Source organism: Sapajus apella, unplaced genomic scaffold (assembly GCF_009761245.1).
Source record: "Sapajus apella isolate SASKATOON/1434 unplaced genomic scaffold, GSC_monkey_1.0 scaffold41, whole genome shotgun sequence".
In the NCBI taxonomy this organism is placed as follows: Eukaryota; Metazoa; Chordata; class Mammalia; order Primates; family Cebidae; genus Sapajus; species Sapajus apella.
The window spans coordinates 1-26,264 of record NW_022436981.1 but is presented as its reverse complement, the minus strand read 5'-3'; the positions used below and the strand labels follow the sequence as shown (position 1 = coordinate 26,264).

Sequence of the window (26,264 nt, the reverse complement as noted above, 5' to 3'; positions counted from 1 at the left end):
CAGGAGGCGGAGGTTGCAGTGAGCCGAGATCGCGCCATTGCACTCCAACCTGGGTAACAAGAGCAAAACTCCGTCTCAAAAAAAAAAAAAAAAAAAAAAGAAAGAATAATTCGGCTGGGCGCAGGGGCTCAAGCCTGTAATCTCAGCACTTTTGGAGGCAGGTGGTCACAAGGTCAGGAGTTTGAGACTAGCCTGGTCAACATAGTGAAACCCGTCTCTACTAAAAATACAAAAATTAGTTGGGCATGGTGGCTTATACCTGTAGTCCCAGCTACTTGGGAGGCTGAGGCAGGAGAATCCCTTGAACCCAGAAGGTGGAGGTTGCAGTGAGCCGAGATCGCACTACTACACTCCATCTTGGGCAACAGAGTGAGACTTAGTCTTAAAACAAACAAAAAGAATAATTAACTGAGAAAATGGTTGTCGTAGAACTTACATCTTCTACATAGTGTCATTTCTCTAGTTACTCACTTCCTTAGTAAGGTAGGAGACACTTCCTTAGTGTCTCCTAGGGTGGGAGGACTCCAGTAAGGGCAGGGATCCTCACGGCCTCCTCCCATTTGGAGCATTATTGGAGGTCTGTTATCTGCCTCTTGGTCAAGCACAGCTTCTGGTAAAACTACAAAGTAATTGAAAGTTTGGGAGGTGGAAGAAATGCAACCGGTAGATCTCAGAGTCTGTGCAAGAAACTCATTCAGTGAGAATCTAGTTTCTCCATCCACAGTTTCCTCAAACAGAAACTAAGGCCAACTTAGGGGCTTGTCCTAAGCCAGGCAACCAACTTTAACAAGGTGAGGCCATGACTCAATCGCCTTTCCATTCTGTGATATGCTGATTTAGACTAAAGCACTCATACTTTAAAGTGCACAGGCATACAGTTAAAATGCAGATTCTGGCCGCGCGAGGTGGCTCAAGCCTGTAATCCCAGCACTTTGGGAGGTTGAGGCGGGTGGATCACGAGGTCAAGAGATCGAGACCATCCTGGTCAACATGGTGAAACCCCGTCTCTACTAAAAACACAAAAAATTAGCTGGGCATGGTGGCGCGTGCCTGTAGTCCCAGCTACTCAGGAGGCTGAGGCCGGAGAATTGCCTGAACCCAGGAGGCGGAGGTTGCGGTGACCCGAGATCAGGCCATTGCACTCCAGCCTGGGTAACAAGAACGAAACTCCGTTTCAAAAAAAAAAAAAATGCAGATTCTGATTCAGGTTAACGGTGGGCCTGAGTGTCTGCATTTCTAACCAGCTCCCAGGCGATGCCCACACACAGGACAAGTGTGGGATGTGGGATCACAGTTTAACAATGGTGTAGAGTACAGAATCTGGAGAAAGAAGGCCAGCTTCCCAATCCTAGCTCTGCCATGGACCAACTGAATGATCGCGACAGTTGCCTCAGTTTCGGAGTTTTCGTGAAGACGTAGTGAGTCATTACATCGCGAAGCTTTGGAGCAGCGTTCACTAACTAGGTCTGACATTATTTATCGCATTCCTTAGAGCAAGCAGCTGGTGAAGTAGGGTTTGACCAATGAATAAGTGAATGAATGACCTTTGGAGAAAAATTCTTTCCTGGGTGACTAGAGTTCGAGAAGCCAAATGGGAGGGTCCGTGGGTGGGAGGAGGCCCACCTCCTAGAAAGTTCTCTGCACCCGGTGGTCCAGGGCCTGGAGTGCCCGGAAGCTGGCCGGCTTGCGCCCCACCGGCCAATGGGGCCGCGAGAGGGAGGGGAGAGCGCCCAGCCAGCCCTTTCCGTCCGGGGCGTCGCAGCCCCGCCCCTCAAAGCGTTGCGACGTCCAAGCATTCCACTGTTGCTATATCGTTGCGAGGGGCGGGGCGCCTGTCAGGGAAGCGGCGCGCGCGCGGGCGGCGGGCGGGTTGGGGATCCGCCACATAGTGCCAGCGCCAGCGCCAGGGCCAGACGTGCGCCCCGCGCTCTCCGGACGGCCGCCTGCCTTGGGAATCGCGAGCCCGCACTCCTGCCCTGCCTGTGCGCTGCCCGAGTATGGAGCTGCTGTGTTGCGAAGGCACCCGGCAGGCGCCCCGGGCCGGGCCGGACCCGCAGCTGCTGGGGGACCAGCGTGTCCTGCAAAGCCTGCTCCGCCTGGAAGAGCGCTACGTGCCCCGCACCTCCTACTTCCAGTGCGTGCAGCGGGAGATCAAGCCGCACATGCGGAAGATGCTGGCTTACTGGATGCTGGAGGTACCGCCCGGACGCCCCCCATCCCACTGCTCCCGGCTCTGGACACACCGGGGCCGCCCTGCCGGGACATCCCAGTCACTACAGCAATCTGCAGGATGCTCCGGGGCTAAGACTCCCGGGGCCTGGCCTTTCACTAGGGCACCCTTTCCGGCTGCCTCCCTTGCCTTCCCGAGCCCTAATCGGCTCCTCCCGACTGTGACTGCCAGTCACTTGGCACCCTAACTGAGCCTCTCTTCGGGCCGGGAAAGCGGGACAAGGGACATCCTCTCCCCTTCGGCTTCTCCCTCTTCCCTCCCCCTCCTGGCCTTCTCCGGAGAGCGCGCCTGGAAAACCCTGGGTTCGGCCGCCCCCGCCCGGGAGCCGGTTCCTGTGTCTGTCGCGGGGTTCTGGCGGGGAAGGCGGTGGGGGTGGCGCGCGCCCTGTTCCGGCCGACAGGGAAATGAAAAGTGCGGGAGGCAGCGGCAGGAGCCTCCTCCCTTCCCCTCGGGTGCGTGCAGTGGTGGCAGTGATGGGGGCGAGGTCCCAGCTCTCTGGCTACCATGGGTGACCCTTGCGTCCCACTTCCCCTCGCTGTGGGGGAGGGGAGTCTCCGTTTGGAATCCTCCATGAGGAAGGGCTCCTCGGCTTTACCACCTCCACCCCACCAAGGGGAGAGGGGAGGAGGCCGCTCAGAGGAAGTGGGGTGGCGTCACCTCGGGGAGGGCGCATCCTCCTCCGTTATTGGTCCTTGTCTCTAAGTAGCTTACCCTCTCTCCCGTTTTTGCTCCCTATCCCACTTCACTTCACCGCCCGCCCCCACCCCCCGCCGCCCCGCTGCTGTGTTCCCCATGCTCTGGCCCCAGCAGTGACTGTGCGCCCTCTCCCAGGTGTGTGAGGAGCAGCGCTGCGAGGAGGAAGTCTTCCCCCTGGCCATGAACTACCTGGATCGCTACCTGTCCTGCGTCCCCACCCGAAAGGCGCAGTTGCAGCTCCTGGGTGCGGTCTGCATGCTGCTGGCCTCCAAGCTGCGCGAGACCACGCCCCTGACCATCGAAAAACTGTGCATCTACAGCGACCACGCTCTCTCACCCCGCCAGATGCGGGTGCGTGTGTAACTCCCCCCACCCCTGACACGTACTGTCTCCCCACTTTCCAGGAAAAGGAAAGCTTAAGACCTCAGAGGCTTTCTGCCCCCTGGAGAGGGAGCAAGGTGATCAGAGACCTTTGGGAAAGGAATTAGGGTGGAGGAAACAATGGGGAAGTGTGGTGTGATGGTTAGTATCACTCCCGCCCAGGTTTAAGCTGCAGGCAGGCATTAAACCCCCTCCTCCTGACCTCCAGGGGATGCCACTCCTTCCTGGTCTTTCCCCCAGATAGCAACAAGTCAGACTGCATGTCTACACTCACTAGTACTTTGCCTCTGGGTTTACACAGCCACCATGAGTTATTTATTGGCAGCAGAAGGGCATGCCTGCACACCCCCACTGGAGTAGGGGAGTGGAATGTGCTTCATGTGGGGGAGGGGGTTTACTTTGGTTGAGTCTTTATCCTCATGTGGACTTTGTGATAGAAAAACCTCCCAGAGCAGATTAAAGCCAGGCCCTGATTGCTTTAAGGAAGGGCTGATGTATTTCATCCCACCTTCTTTGCCTCCCCTTATATCCCGATATCCCGGAAGGGACAGCTTCTCCCTAATCCTTCCCTGTCTTCATTCTGAGGAACTGGAGCAGCTGCTTTGGGCCTGGTGGAAACAGCTCAAGCTGAGGGACAGACCGGGAGGTGGGCTGCAGCTGCTTCCGATGTGATAATGGTGCCCCCTCCCCCAGCCCGCCCTCTCTGACCAAGGTCTTTCATAACACTGTGGGGAGCTGCTGTCACTCCTGTGGTTTGGGAAGTGGCTCCCTGGGCCTCTTGCTGGAAACTTGGGCTGGGCTCAGGCAGGGCCAGAAAGTCACCGGTTCTGTCCCGTCTCAGAAGGAGCCTGGGGAGGAGGTGAGGGAGCTGCTGGATCTGGAAGAGGTTATTTAGGACATGCAGATTGTCTCCTGGGGGACACTAAGGGAGAGGGTGGGTGAGCTGGCACCTTCCTCCACCTTGCTCTGTGGCCGGCCAAGTCTTCTGCTGACCCTGAGAGGAGTCTCTGGGCCCCATCTCCCAGGGAGGAGGGCAGCAAGCAGGCTGCTGTGATTGGCTGGCAGGGAAGCCAGGGTACTGGGGCCCCTGACTGCTGTGAGTCGAGGAACAGGATTCCTCTTCCTGCCAAGTAGCTCAGAGATGGGAGTAGGAGGCCAGCGTTGGGAATCCAGGAGGCTCCACAGCTCTTTGTGATGAATCTGGTAAATTTTGGCAAGTCTGAAGTGGAGTTAGTTTCCAGGACCAGAGAGCAAGATGTTTTTGGAGGGGTTGGGGCCGGAAGGTAGAAGGGGGACTTCCTCTTTGTGAAAAGATGGAGTTGGTGTGTATGCCCACGTATGAGGGTTTTTCAGTACAGGCAAAAAGTACTCTTCCCTCTGCCTGAGCTGGGGGTGGAATGTCCAGAAGACTTCCTAGAAGGTCAGGGTTAGAAGAGGCCTCTGAGAACTCCAGTTGGTCCAAATCCCTGTGCAGCAGAGAAGGCTGAGGCCCAAGGAAGGAGGGAAGAGTCCTGCCTCAGCATCACTCTGAGAAGATGAATGTAGAATCTGGGTCTTCTAGCTAGACGAGGTTACCTTAAAAGTCAGGGATGTCACAAACTGAAGCTAGGCACTCCCAGGGGTGTGTTCTTTACCAGTTAACACTGGGATTCTCTGGTTGTCTGAATATGGGGAAGGGTGGACACCTTCCCTCACAGACGACCCCTTGCTTCCCCATAGGGAGGGTCCCACCCCCAGTTGCCTTCCAGATGCTTCCTTAGAAGCTAGGTCCCTTCTGTTTACTGCTGAGTGAGGAGTTGGCTCCTGGGACATGCACTGGAGGTAGAGTTGTAATTTCTCTGCCTCACTTATGGCTCCAGGCCAGGCTGTTTTCTCTGGGGCTCTGCGAGGGTAGGGGCTGATTTGAGAGGCTGACACCTAGGCTGGGGCCAAGAGAGACAGCTGTGGCTGGGGCCTGGAAGAGTTTGGGTGGAGTTGCCATTTCTGCCTCAATAAGGAGTCAAACCCACAAGTTCCTTCCTGAGATACAACAATGAAGAAATCCTCATGTGTGCAACTCAGATATGGGGCCAGGTCTGGGAACCCATGATGAGTGGCTTGGGGTGGAGCTCCCAGCCTTCTCCCAAGACCTAGCGCTGTTAGGTAGGCTTGGGTAGGTGAAGATAGGGCTTGATGCCCCAGGGATCATTTGGATCCATCCTGTCTGGCTTGGCCTCCACCTGTCCTCCTGAAAGTCAAGTGGCTTGGGGCACTATAGGTTCCAGCTAAAGGGGTTGGGGGGGCACTATATCTCAGGAGCCATCCCTGATATCCTACCAAGGGGATGTGGCTTGGGTTGGGTAACCTACCCTTTGAGGAACCTCAGAAAAGGCTCAGTGGCTGTCATTGGAGGAGTCATACTCCCTCCTGTTGATTCAAGAAGTGTGGACTTGGCTGGGATGCAGAGTTGCAGGGGAAGCTAGTGGTGATCTCCCCTTTCACAAATCCTTGGGGTTGGGAGAGTCAGCTTCATCCCAGAGGAGCCTCCAGTTCCTGGTGATTCTTCGGTATCTGCTGCTTCAGTCTTTCAGCTCTGGCTGGAGAAATCCTCAGAGGCCTGAATGAAGTCAAGAGAAGGCCTGGATTATTGGCCCCTTAAACATAACCAAACAGGATTAAAAGGGATAATCCATGTAAAGCATGTTGTCCTGGCACCTAGTAAAGAATCAGTAAGTGCTCAAAGCATATGCCCCCTCCTCTTCCCTGCCTTGAACTCCATGGTGCCAGGCCTTAAAATTAGAAGCAGAACTGGGGTCTTGGGCTTCAAAAGTGTGATGGGCTTCCCTGCTGTGAGACTTTGAGACTTCTGCTTTACTCCCTCCTCTCCTCTTCTCCAGCCACTGACCCCACCCTTTTCCTGCTTTTCCAGGACTGGGAGGTGCTGGTCCTAGGGAAGCTCAAGTGGGACCTAGCTGCTGTGATTGCACATGATTTCCTGGCCCTCATTCTGCACCGGCTCCCTGTGCCCCGTGAGCGACAGGCCTTGGTCAAAAAGCATGCCCAGACCTTTTTGGCCCTCTGTGCTACAGGTAAGAACCCGGTCCACAATTGTGTCAAATTGGAAAAGTGAGAAGATTTATAAGGGTGAGAGGTAATTAGGAGATTCTGGTGTATACTCTCAAAATTTGTGAAAATTATATCCCCTCTGAGCCCCCAGTCTCAACACAGAAAAGCAGGTCATAATCAGAGCTACTTGGGATCTCAGACTCCTCCAGTTTGTAGGAGGGACACTGAGGGTATAGAAAGAAGTGACTTGCCCAAGGTCTCACAGTGAATAGTTTGGGAACAGAACCCCAGTCTCTTGGCCTTAGTTGTGTTCCCACACTGGGGAGTGTCTCATCTATTCCCTGGACCTATGGAAACTGGCAGTTGGTCCTGATCTCTAGGAAAGATATTCTTTCCTGTCTTCCTCCCTTGCTGTTATCTTGCCCCACCCACTGCTGGACTTTTCCAGCATGTCCTCCGCTGTATTCATACGGCCTGGCACTTTCCGAGGAGCTGCAAGTCCACGCTGGCTGTTATCCTTCAAGTTTCCTTGTCTCATGGTTCCCTTTCCTTCTCTCCAAGATTATACCTTTGCCATGTACCCGCCATCCATGATTGCCACAGGCAGCATTGGGGCTGCAGTGCAAGGCCTGGGTGCCTGCTCCATGTCCGGGGATCAGCTCACAGAGGTGCTGGCAGGGATCACTGGCACTGAAGTGGTGAGTGCTGGCCAGCTGGGGAGCGGCCTCTCCATTCATAAAGTAGTGCTGTGCCCTGAGCCTCCAGTAGAGGGAAACCTCCAACCCCAACCTGGTCTCAAGTCCTGGTTTCACACCCTTGGGTCTTTGTAGCTTTTTATCTGCATTGGTCTGGAGAAGGGCAAGTGTCCTGGGTGGGGTGAAGGGCACTGGCCCTAGGGGCTCTTTTCTTGCCAAGTGGTGTGCTGGAGTGGGGGTGGGGGTTCGGTGTCAGATGCAGGGCTGCTCTCACACTCCCTTGCCACATCCTCTTGCTAGTTTCTGAGAAGTGAAGAGCGATTCCTGGGGCTGGGCTGTGGCCTAACCTCCCCAGACTTCCCCATGTGTTGGGAGCTGTCTTTCCCCTGCACCTGCCGGCAGTGGTCACTCTTCACTGTTCTCCCATGTTCCCAGGACTGCCTGCGGGCCTGTCAGGAGCAGATCGAAACTGCACTCAGGGAGAGCCTCAGGGAAGCCGCTCAGACCAGCCCCAGCCCAGCGCCCAAAACCCCCCGGGGCTCCAGCAGCCAAGGGTCCAGCCAGACCAGCACTCCTACAGATGTCACGGCCATCCACCTGTAGCCCTGGAGAGGCCCTCTGGAGTGGCCACTAAGCAGAGGAGGGGCCACTGCCACCCACCTCCCTGCCTCCAGGAACAAACCACACCACGTCTGAAACCTGAAGGGACGTTTGTCCCCCCTTCACAAAGCCCAAGGGGTCCGGTCCTACCTATCCCTGCAGTGTGCACTAGGGGGCCGGGCCAGCCATGTCTGCATTTCGGTGGCTAGTCAAGCTCCTTCTCCTTCCTGCATCTGACCAGCAGCGCCTTCCCGAACTCTAGCTGGGGGTGGGCCAGGGTGATGGGATAGAATTGGATACATGCACCAGCATTCCTTTTGAGTGGCCCCCCCACCCCTGGGGGTGCTCAAGTTTTCAACTGCCAAAATGCTCTAGTGCCTTTTAAAGGTGTTGCCTCTTCTAGGGTTATTGCATTTGGATTGGGGTCCCTCTGAAATTTCACGCATGATTGATAGACACGTAGCGGGGGGAATAGTCTAGATGGCTCCTCTCAGTACTTTGGAGGCCCCTATATAATCCATGCTGACAGCTGCTCCTAGAGGGAGGGGCCTAGGCCTCAGCCAGAGAAGCTATAAATCCCCCTTGCTTTGCTTAGTGCTCAGCTTCTCCTGTGTGATTGACAGCTTTGCTGCTGAAGGCTCCTTTTAATTTATTGCTTTGAGCACAACTGTAAGGGGATGTAATGGGGTCCTGGCCATACCACAAGTGTGTGATAACCCTAGTGGATGCTGTTTTCCTCCCTTCTGCTATGGGCAAAAGGATGTTTGTGGTGGAGGAGCTGCTACAGCCTAGGGTGGGGTCGAGCCCTCTTCTCCCGTTATCCCTCTGCCTCATCCTCCATCAGGGAAAATGCAGCAGGGATGCCCTGGAGGTGGCTGAGTCCTTGTCTAGGGTGGGAGGCAAGCCCTGTTGACACAGGTCTTTCCTAAGGCCACAAGGTTTAGAAGGGTGGCCCAGGACCATCATCCTATTGTAATATTGTGAAATAAAACTGGCTTTGGCTTCTTGGATTGGTGTGTGGCTAAGTCTATCTCTGGACTGTATGAGGTGAAGAGGTAAAGTCAATGGTCTAAAGCAGGGATCATTGAGTCTTTTCTATAAAGTGGGGGATAGTTAGGCTTCGTGGGCTATATGGTCTCTGTCCCACATAGAGTCAGTTCTGCTTTATAATGTGACCTATGCATTCCTAAAAATCACCATGCCATGCAAAAATTGCACAACAAAAACCATAGGTCTCATGGGAAAAATGGAGATTGAAGCACAACACTCAAAAACTTTAAATGAGGCCGGGCACAGTGGCTCACATCTGTAATCCCAGCACTTTGGGAGGCTGAAGTGGGTGGATCACAAGGTCAGGAGATCCACACCATCCTGGCTGGCCAGAGTGGTAAAACCCCGTCTCTACTAAAAAAAAAATATGAAAATTAGCTGGGTGTGGTGGCATGTGCCTATAATCCCAGCTACCTGGGAGTCTGAGGCATTAGAATTGCTTGAACCCAGGTGGTGGAGGTTGCAGTAAGCCGAGATCGTACCACTGCACTCCAGTCTGGTGACACAGTGGGACTCCATTAAAAAAAAAAAAACAGGCTGGGCACGGTGGCTCACGCCTGTAATCCAAGCACTTTGGAGGCCAAGGCAGGCGGATCACCTAAGGCTGGGAGTTTAGGACCAGCCTGACCAACATGGTGAAACCCCATCTTTAAAAATAAAAAGTAAAAAAAGTAAAAAAACAAAAAAAAAAAAAACAGGAGCTGCCATGGCTCAGGCTAGTTGTTGAGGTGAGGCTATGTGTTCGAGGCTAGCCTGGGCAACATATCATTCATTTAAAAAAAAAAAAAAAAAAGAGTGACATGGGCAGATCACAAGGTCAGGAGATTGAGACCAGTCTGGCCAACATGGTGAAACCCATCTCTACTAAAAAATACAAAAATTAGCTGGGCATGGTGGCACGTGCCTGTAATCCCAGCTACTTGGGAGGCTGCGGCAGGAGAATCGCTTGACCCAGGAGGTGGAGGCTGCAGTGAGCCGAGATCGCTACCACATTCCAGCCTGGTGACAGAGGGAGACTCCAAAAAAAAAAAAAAAAAAAAGGATAGCTTGGTTTTTACATATGTCAAATGGTTGAGAAATACATAAATATTACAATAAACACGGCCTTTTATCTTGAAGACATGCACTTGGCTTTGGAAGTGGATGTTGGAAGAGTTGCTCAACATAGGAGGGGAGCTGAGTGAGGTGGCTCGTACATGTTTAGGTGTGAGTTTTGTGTACTAGTTGGTTCAGCTGGGTAGTTTTCCACATTCACCTAGTATTTCTTGAGGATGAAATCTCATACAAGCAAACATGAAGTTTGCGTTATGATCAAACTATTCCCAAATATATTAAATGGGTTGGAACAAATTGCAATTTTGAAAGCAAATAACAAGGGTTATAGCATGATGATACTTAACTCTGCTGTTGTAGCACAAAAAGCAGCCACGGAAAACATGTAAATGGGTGAGCATGGCTGTGTTCCAAAAAAACTGTTTATGGATGCTGAAACTGGAATTTCATGTAATTCTTACCTATCACAAAATACTATTTTCATCTTTTTTCCCATTTAAAAATGGAAAAATCATTCTTAGCTCATGGGCCACACAAAAATGGGCACTTGGGCCAGGCATGGTGGCTCATGCCTGTAATCCCAGCACTTTGAGAGGCTGAGGCAGGTGGATCACGAGGCAGGAGTTCGAGACCAGCCTGGCCAACATGGTGAAATGCCATCTCTACTAAAAATACAAAATTTAGCCAGGTGTGGTGGTGCATGCCTGTAGTCTCAGCTACTTGGGAGGTTGCAGTGAGCCGAGATTGTGCCACTGCACTCCAGCCTGGGTGACAGAGTGAGACTCCCTGTCTCAAAAATACAAACAGGGCCGGGTGTGGTCGTTCACGCCTGTAATCCTAGCACTTTGGGAGGCCGAGGTGGGTGGATCACCTGAGGTCAGGAGTTCAAGACCAGCCTGGCCATCACGGTGAAACCCCATCTTAAAAAACAAACAAACAAAACAAGAAAAAAACAAAAATAAAAAACAAAAACAAAAAATCGGGCACTTGGCCCTAGTTTACTAGTCACTAGACTAAAGCTTTCATTGGCTAAAAAGCCAAAAAGGGAGCCTGTTTGTTGCTAGCCCCAATCTAATCATTCTTGGGTCCAACCTTGATCTCTGACCTTCCTTGACTGCATCTCTGCTTTCCTTGAGAAGTTTTCTCTTGTAGGCCTTTCATCCACAGATGAGACATGACCATCTTTGGACAACCTGCTTCTGGCTGCTATAGTCTATGATGGGGAAAGGCAGAGGATGTGTCCCTTGCGGGCTAAAAATGTGAATGTGGCCTGGAGAAACAAGCTTGGAGATCTAGGGAGGTGGGCCCTATATAAATGGGACAAGAATGTCCTCTGTCCTCCAGATACTAACAGGAGTAATGCCCACCTCCACTGACCACACCAAACACAGAGGTTCAATAAATATCTGCCTTTGCTTTTATCCACAGTGGCCTGACGCAACAGCCATAGAAAAAGTACCACACCAAGCCCCAGCTGGGGACTGGGAATCCTAGCATATGGTAACTCAAATTGGCTCTCAGAACTGAACAGGGATAAGGGCCTTGAATGGAAGACGGAACCAGCCAGACCCTCAGTTCTTCCTGTCCTGGACTGGGAGTCACAGATGTCCCGGTGACCTGTCACTGCCTTGATCTAGGTCTTCAGCCATTAAGGCTCAGTGTCATCTTTAGTCACCAACGGGGGTCTTGGTGTCCTTCCAAACCCCTTGGGCCAGGACAGTTGACTGTTTTCCTCACTCCATGGTGATGGAAACATCTTCCACATCTCGGGGGACTGCGCTCTGAAGCTCACGCCTGATTTCAGGGGATAGTTGTGGATGGGGCTGCAGCCGGAGCAGTTCTAGGAGGGCCTCTTTCTGGTCTGTGGCCAAGTCGGCCTTGTAGCGCTGGACCAAAGTCAGGAGGCACTGGTGCCAGAGCACAGGCAGTTCACGCTTCTCTGTCCGGAACCCCAGGAAGTGGAAGACTAGGGCATCCAGCACCCGGTAAGGCAGTGCATACTTCTTGTCCAGCAGCAGTCGCAGGAAGATGCTGTTAGCACCACTGTATTCCATCTCAGCAATTTTCAGCATGGCTGCACTGGTGGGAAAAGGGAAGTGGGGTGAAGTTGGCGGGGAAAGCATTGGAAGAAGGATCCTACTTCTCCCCTGTGCTTTCCCCCTTTTTTCTTCCCCTCTGCTGGCCCTTACACTATGGTATTCCCTAGGGGCCTTCTCACCTACCCAATCGTATTATATTCTCTTGACTCCAGTCACTATCTCTACAAGGATCCACCCAAATCTCTACCTCTAGCATAGACTGCTTGTTTCAGTATCCAACTAGAGTATGGTCCAAACATCTCAACATCTCCACCCTAACTACTTTCTTCCTGTGTTTCCTACTTATTTGTTCATCTATTTACTAAGCACTTATTTATTTATGAGACGGAGTCTCACCCTGTCACTCAGGCTGGAGTGCAATGGTGCAATCTTGGCCCACTGCAACCTCCGCCTCCTGGGTTCAAATGATTCTCCTGCCTCAGCTTCCAGAGTAGCTGGGATTATAGGTGTGCGCCACCAAGCCCAGCTAATTTTTGTATTTTTAGTAGAGATGGGGTTTCACTATGTTGGCCAGGCTGGTCTCAATCTCCTGACTTTGTGATCCACCGGCCTCAGCCTCCCAAAGTGCTAGGATTACAGGCGTGAGCCACTGAGCCCAGCCTCAGCACTTTATACCCAGCACTCAGGGCCTGTTGTTGCAGAACTTACATTTAGGGGGATAATGATACAAACCCAAGGCTATCCTTAGCTCCTTCACCACTCTGCGCATCCCCAAGTCCTGGCAATTCCACTATCTGGATATCCACTGACCAGCCCTCCTGCACCCGCAACAATGCTACCTGGAGTGCAACACAGGGATGGAGCACTTGGTGATGATGCTACCCACAATGATGGCTTCCCGGAGGGTACAAGTGCCAGACTCGCACAGTGGAATCAGGATCCCTGAGGAGAGTCAAAGGGCAGTCACTATGAGCCCAGACTAAGAGAAAGGAGTTAGAGGACGCTTTCCCACCCCGCCCAGGGGCAGCCAGCCAGCCAGTTCCCACACCAGGCCTGCTGTGTTCCCTGTAGGAGCTCCAGCCCTTCCCTTTCTTCCCTGCCTCTGGGATCCCACCTTTGAACCAAGCTCCAGGTTTGAAAAGGGCCTTTTTGAGAGCCATGTAGAGATGGAAGTTGAGTCGTTTGTATTCGGCAATGTCATCTCGTATTCGCGGGAGCAGGACAAGGTTGTAGAAGCGCTGGGCCATGCGTTCCTTCAGGTTAGAGGCAAAAATCCTAGTGGGAGTTAAGGGGGGAGTTTCCAAGTCACACGACAGTCTGGACCCAGCCCATTAAATATCATCATGGATAGTACATACAAAAGGTTTTAAAGTAAAATAAGAGATCTTTTTCTCAGTGAGGGATATGTGGGAGCTGTGTGCATACAACACCCATCAACTTAGAGAACAGGAGAGGCAACGAGATGTACCCAAATGGGGAGTGCTGTCCGTCTGCGGCAGAGCCAGAGCTCATGCAAACTGATGGCTACTCAGCTACTCTCCTTCCTCTTGCTGTCACAGCTCCTCTCAACCCTGCTATCATGAGGGCCATGAGCATGCCTGGACAGTCATAGACTTCTGAGGCCCCTGCTACAAGGTTGTATCCCAGTGGCTATGAAAGCCTCTCCCCTAGAAATTGATCATAGAGGGTTTAGTCCAGCTGCGTCTTGGCTACAAAAAATGACACAGGAAAAGCTAGGAAAATGATGCTATAAAGTAGAACAGAGAGGGCTGTGGGGCAAAGCTCAAATGCCCTAGGGGTAGAGGCAAGGAAACCCGTCCGTCCCAAGCCCAGCCTGCACCTATAGACCAAGGCCCCTGAACCCCCATCTACCCTACCTGGTGGCTTGGTACATGGCAGCTGCAGTCCAGGCCTCAGGCTCTGTGATGTAGAGGATTTGCTCCCAGTTGGAGAGTGCAGGGATGATCTTAAATGCCTTGGGCAGTTTCCCACTGCGATACTTAGATAATACCTAGGGATAAGGGAGACAGAATCATCATCGTCATCCACATATGGCGAGCTTGCTGTGGGTTAGGAACTTGTCCGGGTGCTTTTAATATATTAACTCATTTCATGCTCACAATAACTGTATAAGGAGGGGCCATTATTTTGCTCGTTTTACAGATGACCAGAGAAAAGTTCCAGTAACTGATCCAAGGTTGCCAAGTCATTTATAGGCAGAGCAGGAATCTGAACCCACACACTCTGCCTCTTAGGTCTGTTTTCTGCTCCCATGACTTCTTTAGCATGAGATGCGGGCAAAAGGCAAAAAAGTCCCCAAATGGGTCTTCCACCATGGCTCCTCTCTCAGCTCTTACCTCCCGGACACCCCTGTAGACCTCCAGGACCCGGGGGTCCAGCTGAGGCATAGGGAAGCCCGACACCTCTGACATGACTGTCTCAACCTCTGTCTGCTTCTCAGTCAGCTTCTCCATGATGATGTCAGCCAGGGTGCGCCTAAGAGGGGAGGTGCCAAGGGGAGGGGACAGAGGAGGGAAGGAGTGCTGTGGTCACTGTCCAGGAAGCTCCAGACTCCCCACAGTCCTTGTGAGCACTGACGTACTGCAATCCTGCTGGGATGTGCAGCTTCAGTTCCCTCTATGTGGCCATCCACCCCCCACAGAATCGCTGCAGGGTGCAAAGGAACTGGAATTCATTCCATTTAGGACAAAGCTGGCAGTTGGATGGAGGTTGTTATGAGCCTGAACTCTGAAGTCGGTCTGCCCAGGTTCAAATCCTGGCTTGCCCACTCCCCGTATGATCTTGGGTATGTTACTTTACCTCTCTATGCCTCTGTTTCCTCATTTGTTAAACAGGGATAATAATGGTACCCACTTTATAACACACTTCAGAGGCTGCTGAAGTGTATTTATTTATTTATTTTGAGACAGGGTCTAGCTCTGTTGCCCAGGCTGGTGTGCAGTGGCACCATCACGACTCACTGCAGCCTCCATCTCTCTGGCTCAAGCGATCTTCCCACCTCAGTCTCCCCACTAGCTGGGACCACAGGCACACAGCACAACACCCAGCTAATTTTTTATTCTTTTGTAGAGATGGGGTCTTTTCATATTGCCCAGGCTGGTCTCACACTCCTGGGCTCCTGCCTTAGCCTCCCAAAGTGTTGGGATTACAGGTATGGGCCACCATGCCCAGCCTGAAATGTACTTAAAGCTGCTCCTGAGTTGGGTGCAGTGACTCACACCTGTAATCCCAGAAATGGGAGGCTGAGGGAGGTCAGGAGTTCAAGACCAGCCTGGTTAACATGGTGAAACCCTGTCTCTATTAAAAATACAAAAATTAGCTGGGCGTGGTGGTACATGCCTGTAATCTTGAGAAGTTGAGGTTTCAGCGAGCAGAGATCACACCACTGACCTCCAGCCTGGGTGGCTGACAGAGTGAGACTCTGTCACAAAACAAAACAAAAAACAAACTGCTCCTCTTTTCTGAGGTCCTACTCAGTGCCAGGCACTGAGTTTGGGGCTTTCCAGTCCTAGAGTCAGTGCAACACTTATGGGACATGGAAACTTATGCAGACATGGGAACTGGGCCTCAGGTTAGTAACTCACCTAAGGCCTCACAGCTGTCAGGTGGGGGGTAAGAGTCAAACTCAGGTTTTTGAAGTTCTTAAGGTACTTTACAGGACCTTATAATGTGCCTTCAAACTAAATGGCCTCTGACTGTTGAATCCACATGGATCTAGGTTTGCTTTCTGAAGATGCTAGCTATCATTTATTACGACTGCCAGGAGTTCTGTTTACTTCAAGGAGCTTGTCTATTCTATTTACTGCAAATTGGAGAAGCATTCTGCCAAGTTTGTCAGAGTTATCAGTGAAGTAGGAGTTATGAGGTGCTGAGTGAGAACCTGAGAGGCTCTCTGGTGGGACAAGCCCAGGTACGTATTTTGTGACATGTATTTCAACGGTCAACCATCAATCTGGGAGATGGGCTCATTTTCTTCATTCTGCATTTTCAAATAAGCTGCCACAGAATTTACCAGCTTCCCTGTCTTTTTACAGTATGATTAGCAATGAGAGATGCATTAAGCCAAAATAGCCTAAAGTATCAGGGACAACATCATGCTAATATCACAGGGTCAGAATGAACTGGTTGAGGGTCTTTATCCTAGACTCCACTCCCCAGGGCCAAAATTTATGGCCTCAGGAATTTGACCACAGGCAGTCTAAATGCTTGCATGTTTTGGAGCTAGCATTTACTATAGATGGGAATAAATTAGTAGTTCTAACTGGGGGCGATCTTGCCCCCCAGGGGAGATTTGGCAATGTCTGGTGTCATTTTTGGTTATCACAATTAGAGGGAAGGTTGCTACTGGAGTCTAGAAGGTAGAGATGAGAGATGTCTGCTAAACACCCTACACTGCACAGAATAGCCTCCATACACACACACAAAATTACCCAGCCCAAAATGTCAGTAATGCTGAGGTTGAAAACCCCTGGCTTAAATGAAGCTTAGGGTATGAAGATTTATCCAAGGGAGTTGAGCTTACCACTAAAAAAACCAAGAATACCAAAATCAAATGCAACAGGATGGCTCTCCCCAGAGGTATAAAAGGGGCCTGTAGCTGTTTCCCTGACAATTGGGCAGTAGTACAATAAATGGACAGAAGGACACAAGGCATTTTGAGGCTGGGTCATTCCCACTCACAGTGGTCCTTTGAGGATGGGCCAGCTTTGTCAAGGTGGTCCCCTACAACCAGCAGCTCCAGGGTCCTTTCCAAAAGTAGGGAATTAATAAGTCTGCTGGGGGAACTTGTTTTCCTGTGGGAATTTTCTACAAGGACCCACTATCCCAAATCACCAGGCCTACCTGGCAGGAGGGTTCTTGTTCATGAACATCTCTATGGCACGCTCATCCTCAGGGTCCACCACCACCTCGGCATGATAGCCCACCCCTGTCATTGTGGCAGCCTTCTCCAGCGTGGGCCACTCCTCGTCCTCGTCATCTGATCCATCCTGAGGCACTCTTGGACCTAGAAGAGGGGAGACTAAATGGATGAGCCCAGCCAAGGATGGCTGAAGGATTAGTCAGTTTAGCTTCAGCCATTATGCAGTACAGGCCTCACATATGGTTGTGATAGATGCAGGTATGTGCAGTGAAACAAATGAGGCATGCAGTAGCTCCTTGTCCCCAGGGGCTTGCAATCATGCTTGAGAAACAAAATGTATGCACAGGAAACAATGAGAAAGCAATGGCCATAAATAATAGTGGACATACCATACTCAGTTATGTAGAAGGAACTTCTGAACACTGTACCCATGTTAATTGTTTAACCCTTATAAACCCAAGAAGTAGATACTATTATTATACCCAGTTTCAGATGGGAACATTGAAGCACTGAAAAGTTGGGTAATTTGCCCGACAGTCTGGGTCTAGACTGCATTCTTCACTACTACTCTACACACGTTAGGGCTTGATTATATGCCACAGTAAGTGCTAGAGACAACATGCACTTGGAGGATGAGTGGTGAGGACAGTTAGGTGCTGGATGCAGAGTTTGGGAGCAGGAGGAGTGTATTCCAGACCCAGAGAAAATAAGGCTTGGCTATAAATGTCTCGTAGGCAATAGCAGGAAATAATGCTAGGAGGAAAAGGTGAAGCCAGACTGGAGGGCCTTCAAAGTGAGGCAGTAGAGTTCAGATTTCAATCCACCAGTCCATTTCAATAAATGAAGTTAGTCCATTTAAATAACTTCCCTTTTTGGAAGGCTACATGTCTGGGCATCTGGAAAGGGGCTTAATAATCCAAGGAGGGGCTATAATGCTACATATCAATAAGTCATTAACAAAGGCAGTGTGTGATAAAAGCTAAATAAGGGGGAACAGACATTTTGTCTCCACGTGCCAACAATCCCCTAAATTTGTACTTTGTAGGTGGTTCTCCTTAGCGCCAGACCCTAACTCCAGGTGTTTCCTGTACAGCCGCTCTTGGATGACTCACAGGCACCTCAAATCTCACTTGTCATTGACTAAACTTATCTTCTTTCCCTCCTAGGTCTACAATGCTAACCATCCACAGCTCAGCAAACGGCAGCATTGTCCACCCAGTGCTAAGCCTGGGAGGCGCTCCTGCCTCGTCCCCTGCCCTCACCCTCAACACCCAATCAATTACTAAACCCTATTCAATTTTTCCTCATAGACTGTCTCTCATATGCTTCACAGCATCATCTAAGCCTAGATGAGCATCATCTCTTGCCTGAATGTATTCAACAGTTGCCCACTGGTATCCATGTTTCTGACCTTGCTTCCCTCCAATTCATTTTCCACTCTGCAGACAGCAATCTTCCAGAAGCACATATTTGATTTGATCAGGCCTGTACTTAAAATTCTCCAATAGCTTCCCATTCTTCCCATTGCTGTTAGGATGGTTTCTGAATCTCCTTTAGGCTTGGCTTCTACCTACCTCAACATCGTTCATTAACCCAGTCATTGAGCAAACATCCAGCACTTACTATATGTGAGGCAGTGTTGGGGGTGCTGGCTATATCCATGAACAAAAGAAACTAAAAAACTTACATTACATTACAGCTTACATTCTAACTGGAGGAGGCAGTCTATGACCATACCACCTGAATGCACTGATCTCATCTAATTGGAAGAGACAGACATAAATAAATGTATGAATATATTGGGTTAAAAGATAAGTATTATGGGCAAGGCGTGATGGCTCGCCTGTAATCCTGGCACTTTGGGAGGCCAAGGTGGGTGGATCACCTGAGGTCAGTAGTATGAGATCAGGCTGGTCAACATGGCAAAACCCTATCTCTACTAAAAATACAAAAAAAGAAAAAAAATTTGCTGGGTGTGATGTCGGGTGCCTGTAATCCCAGATACTTGGGAGGCAGAAGCAAGAGAATCACTTGAACCTGGGAGGTGGAGGTTGCAGTGAGCCAAGATCTTGCCATTGAATTACAGCCTGGGCAACTGAGTGAGACTCTGTCTCAAAAAAAAAAAAAAAAAAAAAAAAAGGCACAACAATGCCTATATAGGCTGAATGGAATGGGCAAAGGGGAAAGCAGTAGAAGAGGTCAGATTGGCAAAGGAGGCAGATCGTGTAGGGATTGTAGACTCCCGTAACCCCCAGCTGTTGAGTGTTCTGTAGAGTGCGAGATACGGCAGGGTGTAGTAGCCCACACCTGTAATCCCAGCACTTTGGGACACCAAGGCAAGGAGGATCGCCTGACTTTGAGACCAACCTGGGCAACACTGTGAGATCTCATCTCTACAGATAATTTTTTTTTTTTTTTTTTTTGAGACGGAGTTTTGCTCTCGTTACCCAGGCTGGAGTGCAATGGCGCGATCTCGGCTCACCGCAACCTCCGCCTCCTGGGTTCAGGCAATTCTCCTGCCTCAGCCTCCTGAGTAGCTGGGATTACAGGCACGTGCCACCATGCCCAGCTAATGTTTTGTAGTTTTAGTAGAGACGGGGTTTCACCATGTTGACCAGGATGGTCTTGATCTCTTGACCTCGTGATCCACCCGCCTTGGCCTCCCAAAGTGCTGGGATTATAGGCGTGAGCCACCGCGCCTGGCCTCTACAGATAATTAAAGCATTGGCGGCTAGGTGTAGTGGCTTATGCCTGTAATCCCAACACTTGGGGAGGCTGAGGTGGGCGGATCACCTGAGGTCAGGAGTTCAAGACCAGTCTGGCCAACGTGGTAAAACCCTATCTCTACTAAAAATACAAAAGTAAGCTGGATGTGGTGGCTCACACCTGTAATCTCAACTACCTGGGAGGCTGAGGCAGGAGAATTGCTTGAATCTGGGTGGCAGAGGTTGCAGGGAGCCAAGATCACACCACTGCACTCCAGCCTAGGTGACAGAGTGACTGTCTAAAAAAAAAAAAAAGAATTAGTTGGACACATGGTGGCATACACCTGTGGTCCCAGCTACGTGGGAGGCTGAGGCAGGAAGACAGCTGGAGCCCAGGAGATTGAGGCTGCAGTGAGCTAAGATTGTGCCACTGCACTCTAGCCTGGGAGAGAGACAGAGCGACAGACTCTGTCTAAAAATAAAATAAAAAGGAAAGGAAAGAAAAAAAAGGAGAATATCAGATACCATCTAGGAGGCTACTGTGATAATCCAGGTGAGTCTGTGATAATCCAATGTGAGAGATTGTGGTGGCTTGAACAGGATGGTGTTCCAAAGTGGTGAAAAGTGGTCTGATTTTGGATAGACCTTTATACCTTGAAGGCAGAGTTATCAGAATTTCCCTGCAGATCAGATGTGGGGAGGGAGAGAGAGAGAGGAGTCTCACGTTTATTTTTAGCAAATGAAAGAATATCATGCTATTAACTGAGACAGGGAAGACAGTGGTGAGAGAAGCAGGTCTGGAGAGAAGGTCAGGATTGGTTTTGTACATGCTAAATTTGAGCTGCTTCAAACTGGAGGTGCCAAATAGGCAGCTGAATATAAGAATCTGGATTTCATGAAAGAGATCAGGGCTAGAATACAAAGTTAGGAGTCGTCACCCAAGAGATGGTATTTAAACCATGAAACCTGACAGCAGGAGAGAGTATCTGAAGAGAAGAGGTCAGAGGAGTGAGGATAAGAGGTTGCAGTAAGAGCCAACGCTATTGAGAAGTGAGGTGGCAGTAAAACAGGACTGTTGATGTCTTACAACCCAAGTATGGATACTGTGGGCAGGAGGCCACTATTCAATTGTATCAAATATTGCTTTAGATGAGATCTGAGAAACGGATGAAGCACCTCAGAGGTCAGCACTCCCTCCCCAGTAAGAACATATCAAACGTCAATTCGTTTCTCTCCCTCTTTGGCTGCGAAACGTGTTTTCTGCTCATTACACCTCCCATTTGTTTTTCAGTTCTCAGCTTAAAGGTCCTGCAATCGGAGAAGCTTCTCAAGACCAATGCTATTGTCACCAGGGAAACGACACTTTATCATGGAAATATATTATTCTAAGAGTCTACGTAATTGTCTCTCCGCTGGGCTTGACTGTAAGGTCCTTAAGTCAGACGTGTCTATATGTTGTTACTTCCGTACTCAAATATTCGATTGAACTCCGATCACAGCGCAAAGGTCGTAGTAGGTTTCCCAAAAATATTTACAAAACCAATGGATAAATGCTAGGAACACTTAGTGGCGCGAGCGATTACAGTACTTCCTATTGGCCTAACTTCGGGGGTGCCTAGAAGGGAGTGCCTAAAACTAGGAGTGGGCGCGGAGGTCTCTGGCCATCGCTTAGCCTCCTATTCCATTACTTTTGCAAGTCCCCTGCTGGACACTTTTTAGCTGTCCCCCCTGCCCCACTGCTAGCCACTGTCTTGCTCGGACCTCCTCCCAGACACTCACCCAGCCGCGTGGTACGTTCCTGCGGCGCCGGCGGCTTGTCCCCAGTCCCATGCTCGGCCTCGAGCTCCTCCTGTTGCTGCCGTGCTTGCTGCAAAATCCGTCGGCTCAGCCGAGGCCCCACATACTCTTCCTCCTCTTCTCCGGTGCCACGACCCCGCCGCTTCTCCCGGACCCCTGCCCGCAACGCATTCCCAGCCAGGATCTGCTCAGCCAGGGGCGCATGTTTTTCCTGACCCCCGGCCCCACGGGTCGCCTTGAACTTGGGCATTTTTCTTGAAAAAGTTGCCAGGAAGTCGCACGTGGGGACGACGAAAAGGCCAGAATACACTTGCGCGGTGAACTCCCACCTCCCAAGAGGCCACGCTGCGATCACAGCGCCCTCTAGCTATCGGAGGCCAGAAGCGCCATCAGCGCCGCCCCTCCCACTAAAAGAGCTCCTGGGTTCCGGAGCTGGACTCCCAAATACATTCACTGCCTTTAACGTTGGCTTCTCTCAATAGTGCAGTCTAAGTGTCGTTCTCCTAGCTTCATGGATCTAAGCCTAGAGTGCTCAGCCAAGCGGGAATTTCCAGCGCTAGAAACATGGGGGCGGGAATTCGCTGATTATGTCACTGGTGGCGTCACCAAGGGGTGCCGAGACACGCCCCATTCCTTGGGGAAGGCGTGGACCCGGCGCTCTGTTTTTACGTATTTCCGGAATCCCTTCTGCGACCGAAGCCGGCGGACTGGGAAGGACGCGTTTCTACTGTGTGATCCTGCCACCTTCCTTGCCCGACGCCATGGGAGTGACTTGGTAGGACTTGGCAGGGGGTTTTGTGGGGCGGGATTTGGAGTTGTGAAGGGCTGGGAAGAGGTCCTTGATCATGGTCCGCCGTCCCTTGGGAGCTGAGCGAAATGTCCTCGGGTTATGTGGTTAAGAGGATACCGTGCAGGCCGCGGGTTCACCGGGCCTTTTTCCTCGGAGATGCGCTCCTACCTCTTGAAAGGCGGCAGAGCAAAGGTTTTATACCAGGGACCTATCAGTGGTTGTGTACCTCCTTCCCTTCTGGGTACATTTTCCTTCCCGTGAGTCCACAGTACTGTCTGCAATGGAACCTGAAGGTTGGAAATAGGGACTTTGGATTAGGACCTACCTGCAGACAGGGTTGGAGGGAGTAGGTTAAAAGCAAACAGGAGACAGTATTTTTTTTGAGATTTTCGCCCACCCTTCTCTCAGCCATCAAATGCAGTTAGACCAGCTTGTGTCTGTTTATAATTTGCCCATTTTAAGATTTTGGGTCTAGAGGAAAAAAGAGGCTATTGATAATAAGGAGATCGTGGTTCCAGGCACTCTTTAGGACCTGCTTCTTACTATGTTTAATTCCATGGTTGGTCTAGTTTCAATGGAGTTATCTTTCATATGTTTTAACTCTCAGTTGGAAGATGAGGTGGCAGGGAAAGGTATGGGTACAATGCTCCTGGAGGCGTTAGTTGTAAGGTGCTAGGTCCCATTTTTTTTCCTTATCGCAGGAGGTGTGAGCATCTTTCCTGTGGGAGAAGCCCGGGGGCCAGGATATCTGAAGCCAGTGGCTATAGGCTTCTCATAAAAGCGTGTGTAGGGGAAATACTTTTCCTCCTGGTAGCCCCGTTTCTTGCGGGTTTCTCAGTGATTGCACTCTTGTTTCCCACAGTTGACATCCTCCTCCTCCTGTGTTCCTTAATGGAAGCAAGATACGTGAAAGATGGAAATGGAACGGATGCAGTGTAGAACCCTGGAACCCTCTGCTCTTTCTTTAAAAAGAAACAAAACAAAACAGAAATTGGATCTTGCTGTTTTACACATGTGGGTTTTGAATTTCTGAATTGAAGCAAGCCTCCTGCTTTGGTCTCCGAAAGTGTTGGCATTACAGACATGAGCCACTGTGCCCTGCCACCCCTGCTCTTTAAATGGAAAAGGCAGCTCCAGGGAAAGGGCTCTCTGTTGGCACCCTTAACAACTTTTTCAGAATCCTAGGACTTCTGTCCCTTGTAGCATCCGTTAGGGATTCTTTTATATTTCAAAATAAGACACATTAGCAGCATTGTTTATCAGTTCTTTTTCTGATAGAGCAGTGACAACTTTTTTTTTTTTTGAGACAGTTTCTCTCTTTCTGCCCAAGCTGGAGTACAATGGTGCGATCTTGGCTCATTGCAACCTCTGCCTCCTGGGTTCAAGCAATTCTCTTGCCTCCGCCTCCCAAGTAGCTGGAATTACAGGCATGCACCACCATACCTGGCTAATTTTCTTGTATGTTTAGTAGAGATGAGGTTTCACCATGTTGGCGAGGCTGGTCTCAAACGCCTGACCTTGTGATTCACCCACCTCGGCCACCCAAAGTGCTGGGATTACAGGCGTGAGCCACTGTGCCTGCAAGCAGTGACAATTTTTAGCAATAGATGGACTCTACCTTAATAGATTCATTTAGTTGATCATAAAGCAATGTCATCTATGACTATTTGCTTGATTTTTATATAGCTGAGTATTGCCTGCACTATTGTTTATTAATTTTTTTTTTTTTTTTTTTTGAAGAACTGATCTTTTCCTTAAAAATCTTAGCAGGCGCTACGTCCCTATATAGGCAGTCTAGTGAGTGGTGAAGAGCATGGACATTGGCTGGGTGTGGTGGCTCACACCTGTAATCCCAGCACTTTGGGAGGCCGAGGTAGGCAGATCACCTTTGGTCAGGAGTTCAAGACCAGCCTGGCTAACATGATGAAACCTTGTCTCTACTAAAAATACGAAAAATTAGCCAGGCGTGGTGGCACTCGCTTGTAATCCCAGCTACTTGTGAGGCTGAGACAGGAGAATTGCTTGAACGTGGGAGGTGGAGGTTGCAGTGACAGAGATCACACTCCAGCTTGGGCAACAAGAGTAAAACTCTGTCACCAAAAAAAAAAAAAAAAAAAACCAAACAACAATAAGAAACTTGCCTGGACATGAAGCCAGGTTGCTGGGCTTTCAGTCTTGGGTGTACCACCCATTAACTGTGTGACCTAGTACCAGTTATTTAACCTCTTTGTACTGTACCTCAGTTTCTTCTTTTTTTCCAGATGCATTTTGCTGTTATTGCCCAGGCTGGAATGCAGTGGACAATCTTGGCTCACTGCAACCTCCGCCTCCTGGGTTTAAGTGATTCTTCTGCCTCAGGTTCCTGTGTAGCTGGGACTACATGTGCACACCATCATGCCTGGCTAAGTTTTGTATTTTTGGTGGAGACAGGGTTTCACCATGTTGGCCAGGCTGGTCTCCAACTCCTGACCTCAAGTGATCAGCCCGCCTTGTCCTCCCAGAGTGCTGGGATTATAGAGGCATGAGCCATCGCACCCGGCAGTTTCCTTATTTGTAACAAATTGATAAATAACACACCTTCATAGGACTGTTGTGAGGCTTTGGAGAGCTAATTCATCTAAAGGCCCTAGGACACAGTCTGGCACATTGTTGGTTGGCAGTTGTTGCCTACCACTCTAAAGGGGAAGCCACCATAGGAGGTTCACTCACCATAGGAGGAAATCTTGGGAATAACATTTTTGGTTTTGTTCCATTGTTTTGATTCAATTCTTGTGAATACTGTTGCCTCTCATTCCCAAAGATTATAAACTTGAAGGCTGCTTTTTACTTTGTTCCTAGGGCTGTTGAATAGAACTTTCTGTGTTGATGGAAATGTGCTCTAACAGTAATGTCCAATATACTAGCCCCCAGCCACCTGTGGCTCTGGGCTACTGTGTAGAACAGCTCAGGTTCACAGAGTTGGTAAAAACATATTAACCCCAAACTGAGACGTTTTCCTTGATATAGTCAGAACTGAAAGAGTTGCAAAAAGAATCCCTTTTTCTCTGTTTTTTTTTTTTTTTTTTTTTTTTTTTTTGGAGACAGTTTCACTGTCACTAGGCTGGAGTGCAGTGGCACTATCTCAGCTCACTGCAGCCTCCAACTCCAGGGTTCAACCGATTCTCCTGCCTCAGCCTCTCGAGTAGCTGGGATTACAGGCTCTCGCCACCACGCCCGGCTAATTTTTGTATTTTTAGTAGAGACGGGGTTTCGCCATGTGGCCAGCCTGGTCTCTAACTCCTGACCTTGTGATCCACTGCCTCAGCCTCCCAGAGTGCTGGGATTACAGGCGGGAGCCACTGTGCCTGGCCAGAATTTTTTTAAATTAAAAATAATATTAAAGTTGTAGGGTTTGTGAGACAGTCAAGAGTAGGTAATTTCCAAGATAACTTTGGGCCTTGATGAGCTGTGATGCTGTGGGCGAGTGTGTGGCTCAGTGACCACATGTGTGTCTCTGGATACTGATGATTTGGTGCTCTCCTTTCCAGTGTGTCCCAGATGCCTGTGGCTGAGGGCAAGAGTGTCCAGCAAACCGTAGAGCTCCTCACTCGGAAATTGGAGATGCTTGGAGCAGAGAAGCAAGGAACATTTTGTGTGGACTGTGAGACGTACCATACTGCTGCCTCCACCCTTGGCAGCCAAGGTCAGTGACATGGGTCTATAGGATGAGTGGAACCAGTCTTGGAGTTAATAGACATTTGTGTTCATTGAAGTCTTTCTGCTTTTCTGCTAAGGGTGGTATTCATGAACAGGTGGCGAGATGTGTTTCTGAATTTATTAATTCTTGGCTCCTTATCTCTTAGACTAGGGCTTTTTAAAGCTTTATTTTATTAAATTAATTTATTTATTTGAGATAGGGTCTTATTCTGTCACCTAGGCTGGAGTGCATGGCATGATCACAGCTCACTGCAGCTTTGACCCCCTGGGCTCAAGTGATCTTTCCACCTTGGCCTCCTGAGTAGCTGGGACCACAGGCATGATCCTCCACGCCTGGCTAATTTTTAAAATTTTTTGTAAGGACAGGGTCTCCCTATGTTGACTAGGATGGTTTTGAATTCCTGGCCTCAAGGGATTATCCGGCATTAGCTTCAAAAGTGCTGAGATTATAGGCATGTGCCACCACTCCTGGCTAAAGCTTTATTGAGGTACAGTTGATATACAAACAGTTGTATACATCTAATGCATACATCTTAATGAGTTTGGATATATGCATACACCTATGATACAATCACCACAACCAAGGTACTAAATATATCCATTAC

General features: G+C 50.0%; 2 protein-coding genes and 1 long non-coding RNA gene across 7 annotated transcripts in view; 2 read left to right on the top strand and 1 right to left on the bottom strand.

Annotated features, from left to right (window-relative positions):
* The window catches only part of CCND3 (cyclin D3), a 120,296-nt gene extending 111,639 nt beyond the window's left edge, over nucleotides 1-8,657 (top strand). For 2 of the 5 annotated variants that reach the window (XM_032299385.1, XM_032299386.1), the window contains exons 2-5: nucleotides 3,062-3,277; nucleotides 6,216-6,375; nucleotides 6,914-7,050; nucleotides 7,483-8,657. In XM_032299385.1, the coding sequence (XP_032155276.1) occupies nucleotides 3,062-3,277; nucleotides 6,216-6,375; nucleotides 6,914-7,050; nucleotides 7,483-7,650 (681 nt within the window). In that variant the 3' untranslated portion in view covers nucleotides 7,651-8,657. Of the gene's footprint in view, nucleotides 1-1,799; nucleotides 2,196-2,215; nucleotides 2,931-3,061; nucleotides 3,278-4,014; nucleotides 4,511-6,215; nucleotides 6,376-6,913; nucleotides 7,051-7,482 lie in introns of those variants that run through there. The other 3 variants (XM_032299384.1, XM_032299387.1, XM_032299388.1) reach the window with 3 other exon arrangements.
* A 2,487-nt stretch (nucleotides 8,658-11,144) lies between these two features.
* Nucleotides 11,145-21,782, bottom strand: BYSL (bystin like). The gene is made up of 7 exons (XM_032299381.1): nucleotides 21,156-21,782; nucleotides 16,653-16,815; nucleotides 14,147-14,285; nucleotides 13,667-13,800; nucleotides 12,904-13,064; nucleotides 12,629-12,731; nucleotides 11,145-11,829 (listed from the first exon to the last, which is right to left on the bottom strand). Exons 1-7 carry the CDS (start codon nucleotides 21,421-21,423, stop codon nucleotides 11,484-11,486), a joined length of 1,314 nt encoding a protein of 437 aa, XP_032155272.1. The 5' UTR covers nucleotides 21,424-21,782; the 3' UTR covers nucleotides 11,145-11,483.
* A 92-nt stretch (nucleotides 21,783-21,874) lies between these two features.
* On the top strand, nucleotides 21,875-25,563 carry LOC116565684. The gene is made up of 3 exons (XR_004275562.1): nucleotides 21,875-21,948; nucleotides 22,826-22,977; nucleotides 25,491-25,563. It is a non-coding gene; the product is annotated as an uncharacterized LOC116565684 (long non-coding RNA).
* The last annotated feature ends 701 nt before the right edge of the window (nucleotides 25,564-26,264 follow it).

Excerpts from the sequence above, each read along its gene's own strand:
- BYSL (XM_032299381.1), bottom strand. The coding sequence starts at position 21,423 with ATGCCCAAGTTCAAGGCGACCCGTGGGGCCGGGGGTCAGGAAAAACAT. Across the intron at positions 14,286-16,652 it reads AACAAGAACCCTCCTGCCAG|GCGCACCCTGGCTGACATCA; the intron begins GTAGGCCTGGTG and ends CTCCCCTCTTAG. Across the intron at positions 12,732-12,903 it reads ACCTGGAGCTTGGTTCAAAG|GGATCCTGATTCCACTGTGC; the intron begins GTGGGATCCCAG and ends GACTCTCCTCAG.